Source organism: Miniopterus natalensis, chromosome X (genome assembly GCF_054644295.1).
Source record: "Miniopterus natalensis isolate mMinNat1 chromosome X, mMinNat1.hap1, whole genome shotgun sequence".
In the NCBI taxonomy this organism is placed as follows: Eukaryota; Metazoa; Chordata; class Mammalia; order Chiroptera; family Miniopteridae; genus Miniopterus; species Miniopterus natalensis.
In genome coordinates this window covers 89,227,521-89,235,596 of record NC_142103.1, presented here as the reverse complement: position 1 = coordinate 89,235,596, position 8,076 = coordinate 89,227,521, and the positions used below count along the sequence as shown (strand labels likewise).

Genomic DNA, 8,076 nt, shown 5'->3' with positions numbered 1-8,076 from the left:
AGTCAGAGCCCAGTCCATTAAAGTGGCATTCAAAATCGTTTTGTTGCAATGAATGAAGATATGCGAGGTTTGCAAAAAGGACATCTAGGTCGGAAGAGTTAGTGTTTGAACCAAATTCTAGAAGATTTGAGTTGCACTGAGCTGGAAAACACCGAGACACTCAAAGTATGTTTTAATGGGGGGAAATTTACTTAGAGTTTATTTGTAAATAGTATTTTGCACTGATTTGGGGATCCAGGTCCTAGAGTGACACATATTCTCTGATATTTCCTGGATTTTTTTTAAAAACCCTTTAAGGTGAGAGTTATCATCTGGGGTTGAAATCATTCTAATCATAAACATAACAGATATTGTCCAAAATCTCAATGTACTCCAGGTACTGTACCAGGCACTTTACGTATATTAATCACAAACTACCAGCCCTACTAGACAGGGCTTAACGAACCCCCTTCATAAATGGAGAACCCGAGGCTCACAGAGTTTGCTAATGTAGCTGAGTTCAAACAGCTAATAAGTAAGAGGGGTAGGGCTAGACCCACTGGACTGGATTTGTCCAAATCTCACACTGGTGCACTCCTTCCAGCTTACTGGGAGTCAGTTAATTCACTTCTATCCACTATTCCAAAATGTATCCCAAGTGATAAAAAGAAGGACTCTGTAACCAAAACACTTTCAGGAGGCAGTCAACCGATGATTCTCTCATCGTTGATGTTTCCATATCTTTCTCCCTCTTCCTTCCTCTCTCTGAAATCAATAAAAACATGTTTAAAAAGAAAATGAATCCTTTAGAACTTCCTTAATCTGGCTGATGAAGAGAAAGAATGTATCGGCTTTTTCTTTTTTTTTATCTGACACCAGAATCTGTGTCTTGGGCTCCCTGATTTATGTTGCAGTTTCCTATTCCTCCATCACTTATGAAACGGGGACCCATTTTCTGCAAGATTTGCAATAGGGAAACTATTCAAGAGTTTGCATGCAGGTGATATTTCCCAGGAAGCCTTCAATCAAGAGACAGGAACCTAGAGGAGGGCTCCTATGAATGAGGGCTGAGGAAATCATCACGGCAAAATATAGGCGTTAAACAAAAACTTAAGGAGCGTGAGCTCAGTTCAGTAGAAGGAGTCTGAGGCCCTGAGATATGGTGAAGACTGTAAATAAGGAATAGGAGAATGATTCAGCCAGAACAGTAAGGTCAGAGAGAGTCACATCCTTTGAGGCCTTGAAGGGCAATGATCATATAACGATCACCTTGACTTCCAATTTGGAATTCTCAAAACGTGAGATTTTGATGTAAGGTGAGCAATGTCTGGAAAGCAGAAGGTGGATATACAGGATTGTTGGTCTGTAAAAGTAAGGACTCTGATCTGGGCTAAGGGTAACGCCCAAAGCATAAAAGGAGGTCTCAAAAAATCTCTTCTGTCATCCCTATGAAGCCCCTGCAGAGATGTCAAGCTAATTTGAACCTGGGAAACCTCAGGGAGCTAAGGACTTCCATCTAATATGCGCTGTGTCCATTTTGCAGAGGGAAGGACTGAGTCTCTAAAAAGAATCCAGCCATGCAGAGATCCTGAATGTCACGAGGGGATCCTCAGAAAGCAGAGGGGGCCACAGAGTCCAGCAATGTCCTTAGCTCTGGGAGACCCAGAACAGCAAGAGCCCACACATTCCCCATGTGACGTCTCAGGGAGGGATCGAACCCCAGGTCTGCACAGACAGGAGTCTTGCCCATAACCGAGTCAAGGCGAGGACACTCAGGGCTAAATGAGAGGGTGCCTCCCACAAACGGAGGCTCACAGAGCTCTGCCCCCCATCAGGCCTGCAAGGCCCAGGGCCTAGAGCAGAAGCAGTGCGCCCTAACTACCCCAGGGGATTCAGGAGAGTGAGGACTTTGTTTGCAGCCAGGCCCACTCAGGTCTCTAGAGGGAGGAGTCCTGCCTCTGAAGACAAGAAAGTGGGGGCCCTGAGTGGGGACCTAGGGCCCACGGACTCCTAACCGCCCCGCCTCAGCCCGTCAGGCACCCTGGACAGCCCTGCAGGAAAGGACCCACCCGACTTCCGCTCGGGAGCCCAGGGCGTTTCCGTTTCCCCGCTCCCTTGGGCTTGTCGGTTTTGTGGCCCAGGGCAGATTCAAGGGCTTGGCGACTGTCTGCGAGTCAAGGTGAGGACCCTGAGTGGGACCTGAGGAAGCCACACCCCTCCATCACGAAGGTGGGCCCCCAACCCCTCCCCTGCACTGCGGCTCCGAGAGGCCCCCGCAGAGCCCTCAGACTGAATCCGGCCTGCAGTGTGCTGCCGAGAAGGCCTTGCCCTATGGGTGTGTCCCCCATTCTACAGGCGGGGGACCCCTAGATCCCAACGGGCTTTACCATGAGGGCCCTGAGTGCTTAAGAGCAGGCCTCTGTCCATTTAAAGGGGCCACACAGAGCAGCAACCCCTGCACTCAGCTCTAGGAAGCGCCAGGCAAAGGAAACAGATAAAAACAGAGGTAACAAAGGCAGTCGCGGGCTCTCCCCGACAGCTCCCAAACTCAGCGAAGATGGCGGCGACCGGGCAGAGCTGGCAGGCTGAGGAGACCTTATTTCCTCAGGTGGTGGTCTCAGAGAGGTAACGGCCTTGGTTTAATGGAGGAAGGTCATTCAGAAAGAGGGACCCCGTCTCTAACTGGATTCTGGGTTGTTATAGTGAGCGACGATGGGGGACTCGTCCTACAAAGTAGGGGGCCACATAAAGTCCCAACCGTGTTTTCACACCTAGGACACTAGGGCATATCGCCATGATGAGTTGCACTCACTTCTTCCAGGGTCATCTCAGGGAGGTGACAGATCAGGTCAAAGAGGGCAGACACAGGTCAGCAGAGGGAGGATTTCGTGTTATGGCTGGTTTCACGGACAGACCACTGAGGACATTGGAGCTGTGCCACTATATCAGTGGGACCACAAAGGATCCTCCCTACCTTATCTGGTTTTTGCTTTGTGATTAGAACATTGGCCTGTGGACTAAAGTGTTGTTGGGTGGATTCCTGGACAAGGGTGTGTACCTGGACTGAAGGTTCCATCCCTGGCCGAGTGGGGGCTGTGATGGAGGCAACCAATCAGTGTCTCTCCCACATCCTTGTTTTTCTCGCTCTGTCCCTCCCCCGCCTCCCTTCCATTCTCTCTCAAACAACAAATGGACAAAATATCCTCCAGTGAGAACTAACAAAACAAACAAAAAAGAATCCTCCCTAATTTAGGCACTGGCAGACCTGGAGGATAGATGTCAGGCAGGAGTGATTATCATTAGTTATTCAGGGGTAACAGGGAAGTGAGGGCCTGGGTCTGAGGGGCGTGGTCCCAGGCCAGCAGAGGGATAAATCTTGACCTCAGCATATTCAAACTTAGACCTCAGAATTGGATCCTGTGTAGAACCACCTACCATATCACCTCAAACTGCTTGCAACACCCACCATACTTGGGAGACCATAGTTAGTCACATAAGGTCAACTTCATTTCCTCTTACTGGAGCTCAGGTGGGTTGGCTCTTACTGTGAGGAGTTCTCTACCAGAAGCCCAATGGAGGAACGAACCAAACCTAAATAAAGGGGATATCAAAGCATTCATTCGAACCCTTTGCTATCAGCCCAAGGACTCTCATGGAAGGGCTGTCAGGTTGAGCATCTCCCCTCACTTATTTATATCAGGTCTAAGGCAGTTGAGATTTTTAGTCTGAAGGCCCAGCCACCAGTCAGCTGGAGAAGAGTCATGTCAAGTCCTACAAGAGCCAAAGCAAGGAGCTCGACTTACAACTGGGGATCCAAATGAACTCGGGATACAAAGGACCCCACTAAGCTCTCTGCACTGCATGTCCAATGATATGGAGATGGTCTGAGGCCCCCTCTCGTTCCTTCTCCTGGGTCCTAGGGAGCACTGAGGTGTCCACAGGAAACTAGCAGAGGGGATGGTACGAAGGCTCTGCCCACAATTGACATAATACTGAAGACGACCCCACATGCAAGAAAAAAGGGAGGCAGACTTACATCACCTTCTGTCACATGAGTAATCTCAAGGCAAAGCTGGTAGTAGCATGAGACACACTCTAAAAGTTTTCTGGTTCCGCTCTGGGACTCTTTTTTTAAAATTTGTCTATATTGTTGAAAGTATTACAGACATCCCATTATTCCCCCATTTACCCCTCCCCCACCCTGCTCCAGCCCCCCAAGGCCTTCACCACACTATTGTCTGTTTACATGGATTATGCATATATACATATAAGTTCTCTGGTTAACCTCTTCCCTCCTTCCCTCCCCAATTCCCTCTGAGATCCATCAGTCTGTAACATGCTTCTATATCTCTGGATCTATTTTGTTCATCACTTTATTTTGTTAATTGGATTCCACATTTGAGTCAGATGATGTGATACTTGACTTTCTCTGATTGGCTTATTTTGCTTAGCATAATCTCCAATTCTCTCCTTGCTCTCGCAAAGGGTAACACATCCTTCTTTTTTAGAACTGCATAGTATCCCATTGTGTATTTGTACCACAGAATTTTTGTCCACAGAATTTATGATCTAAAGATTTTAGGTATCATAAATAGCACTGCTATGAACATAGGGATGCATATATTTTTTCTAGTTGGTGATTCAGGGTTCTGACAGACTGACCAGGAGAAGAGGAGGCTTGTGAGATCCGAGTAGCACCCTCAAGGAAGCCTGCAGAGGCAGCCTTCAATAAAACCAAGGTGGAATCTCCCTGTTGAAGGTGCTGATATCATCTCATTTTCCATCCACCAGGTTCCCAAACCAGCTGTCCATTGGCCCACATTTCTGTCTGCTGTCCCGAACAACAGCCATCATGCCTCGTGGTCAGAAGAGTAAGCTTCGTGCTCGTGACAAACGCCACCAAAACAAAGCTGAGAACCAAGGTGTTAAGAGTGCTCAGGCCCCTAGAGGAGAGGAAGGAGAGGCTGCTTGCTGCTCCTCTTCTCTTTTGGGGGAGCCTTCCTCGAGCTCCACTGCTGCTGGCACTCTCCAGGCACGGCCAAGTGCCCCAGCAACCACCGGTGCCGCTGCAGGTGCTTCATCTGAGAGACCTGCTGTAAAAGCCAAAGGCCATGGTAGGAAGAGTAAAAATTCCTCCCGGGCCTCAACTTCCACTGAGAGCTCTGGCCAAGATCTTCTAACTCAGAAGGCGAATATGTTGGTACAGTACCTGCTGTGTCAGTATAAAATGAAGGAGCCCATTAGAAAGAGAGACATGCTGAAGATAGTCCACAAATGGTTCAGGAAGGACTTCCCTGAGATCCTCAGGAGAGCCTCTGAGCGCATGTATGTGTTCTTTGGCCTAGAATTGAAAGAAGTCGAGCCCAATGGTAACTCCTACACCCTTGTGGACAATCAAGATGACAGCAGTGATGGGAGTCTGAGCAGCGGCTTTAGGTTTCCTAACAAAGGGATTTTGATGCCTCTCCTGGGTGTGATCTCCTTGAATGGCAACTGTGCCTCTGAGGAGGAGATCTGGGAATTCCTGAATCTGATGAGTGTCTATGATGGGGAGACTCACTTCATTTTTGGGGAGCCCAGAAAGCTTATCACTCAAGATTTGGTGCAGGAGAAATACCTGGTGTACCGGCAGGTGGCCAGCAGTGATCCTCCACGCTATGAGTTCCTGTGGGGTCCAAGAGCCCAAGCTGAGACCAGCAAGCTGCAAGTCCTGGAGTTTTTCTCCAAGCTCAATGATAGTATCCGCACTGCATTGGCACCCCATTTTGAAGAGGCTTTGAAAGAAGAGGAAGAGAGAGCCCAAGCTGCACCCAGCGATGGCACCTCTTCCAACACCAGTAGGCACTCCAAGGCCATGTCCAGCAACTACCCTCACCCTGAGTGATGTCAAGGTGGAGCCTTCACTTTTTTAATAGAACGGCCTGTTAAGCAGTTTCTTATTAAACAAAATATCTTGTTTGCTTATCTTTGTGCAGGTTTTCAAATTTTGCATTTTCAAGTGGTGTACTTTTAGACATATGTTAATATACATCCAGAATATAAGTGTATAGGTTTGTGAAGGACTTGCATCACACATTTATGGCCATTTATTAGGTTAGGAGTAAGAGTTTGGTGTTTTAAATAGAAATTGGGAATCCTTCAATCACTTTTGTGATCCAGAACCTTATAACATGGCTTATGATAGGAATATCTTTTGAGATATGAAAGAACTTCACACGAAAATAGTTGGGAGAAGTAGATAGATGATTGATTGATGATAGATAGATAGATAGATAGATAGATAGATAGATAGATAGATAGATGATAGATAAAAAATGGCTGCCTCTGTTTTTAAATGTTTTCAGTTATGGTTGGCGTACAATATTATATTAGCTTCAGGTTTAAAACTTAGTGATTACATATTTATATAATCTACTATATGCTCAACCCCACAAGTCTAGTACCCATGTGAACCATACATAGTTATTACAATATTACTGATTTTATTCCCTAACTTGTACTCATTACCTGTTACAGCCAAGACATGGAAGTGTTCATTTGTAGACGAATGGATAAAGAAGATTGAGACATATATAAAACTGGTCACTTCTTGCTTGCCTTACTACATTTAGTCTTTCGTTTGGTAAATTTTAAAGACATATATCTGGATTTGCTTATGTTTTTCAAGAATGTTTGAGAATATAAATCCTAGTGAATCAGACCACTTGGTTCATGGTTTTATTTTACACGATAATTAATTGAGCATCAGCTCTTTGGAAGCCTTCATGCTTGTACGGAGAATGTTTAGGCAAAGGAAACCCTGCCTCTATGCCTGACCCCATAATTATAGATTGTAGGAGAAGCTCTCATTACAGAAGAGGGTGAGGTCCCCCCCTTCATAAGAAACAAATGAAAAGGAGAGTAAAGAGGGTCTGGAGATTGCATATTATTTAGTTTTCATTGCTAAGCAAAATTTAGTTTCATTGGGAGCTCAGTGGGCAATCCAGGGTGACATCCAGTTGCTTCTCTCACCCTGAGTGAGGTCTGAAGTGGATTCTTTACATTGTGGTTGGAAATGCCTGTTGACCAGGATTCCTGATGTGCACAAATACCTGTTGACCTATTTTGCGGTTAATTTTTAAGTGGCGGTGTTTCAACTAAAAGCTTATTTAGATTCAGAATATAAGTTTATGGATGACATTAATCACACATTGTTCTGTATCAGGTTTTTAAGAGTAAGACTTTTGTTGCTTGAAGTACTATACATGTTGAAAATATTTAAATCACTTTTGTAATCCTGAAAACCACTGCATGGCATTAGAATGAGGGTATCCTTGGTAATGGGCAAAGAAAGAACCATACAAAAATTGGTGGGGTCAGAACATAGGGAGAAAAAAGTAAAAGTTGGTCAATTATGAATTTACCTTATTCCATTCAGTCTGTCTTTTCCTGAATTTAAAAGTTATATACCTGGATGTCTTAAGTTACTCAAGAATGGGTGAGTTTAGGGGAATGTAAAATTCGTGCAGCCACTTTGGAAGACAGTATAAATTTTCCTCAAGAAATTAAAAATAAAACGACCATATTATCCAGCAACCCCACTACTGGGTATGTATATAAAGAAACTGAAACCACTAACATAAAGGGATAACTGTACCCCCATGTTCATTGGAATATTATTTACAATAGCAAACATATGGAAATGACCTAGGTGACTATTGATGAATGAATGGATAAAGGAAATGAGATACACACACACACACACACACACACACACACACGCCCCGATATATCATTCAGGCATAAAAAAAAGACATCCTGCCATTTGTGACAGCACATGCAGAACTGGAGGGCCTTATGCTAAATAAAATAAATGGTAATTTTCAAGCAGGGTTCTTTGAACAGAAAGTTTTCAACCCCTGCGAAGCCCAGTAGCAGGGATGTCAGGACGGTTTGGGGCTGGGAAGTTTCAGGGTGAGGCCTTCCGTCTAACATGGGCTGTATCCCTTTTGCAGAGGGAGGGAATAGGTCTCTAAAAAGAATCCAGCCATGTGAAGATCATGACTGTCATGAGGGGATCCTCAGAAAGCAGAGGGGGGCACAGAGTCCAGCACTCTC

The 8,076-nt window shown here is 45.4% G+C and overlaps 1 protein-coding gene across 1 annotated transcript; it reads left to right on the top strand.

Moving 5' to 3' along the window:
• The first annotated feature begins 4,831 nt into the window (after window positions 1–4,831).
• LOC107543678 (melanoma-associated antigen B2-like) lies at window positions 4,832–5,863 on the top strand. Its single transcript, XM_016221261.2, has one exon. The coding sequence runs from the start codon at window positions 4,832–4,834 to the stop codon at window positions 5,861–5,863; it is 1,032 nt and encodes a 343-aa protein (XP_016076747.2).
• Window positions 5,864–8,076: the final 2,213 nt, after the last annotated feature.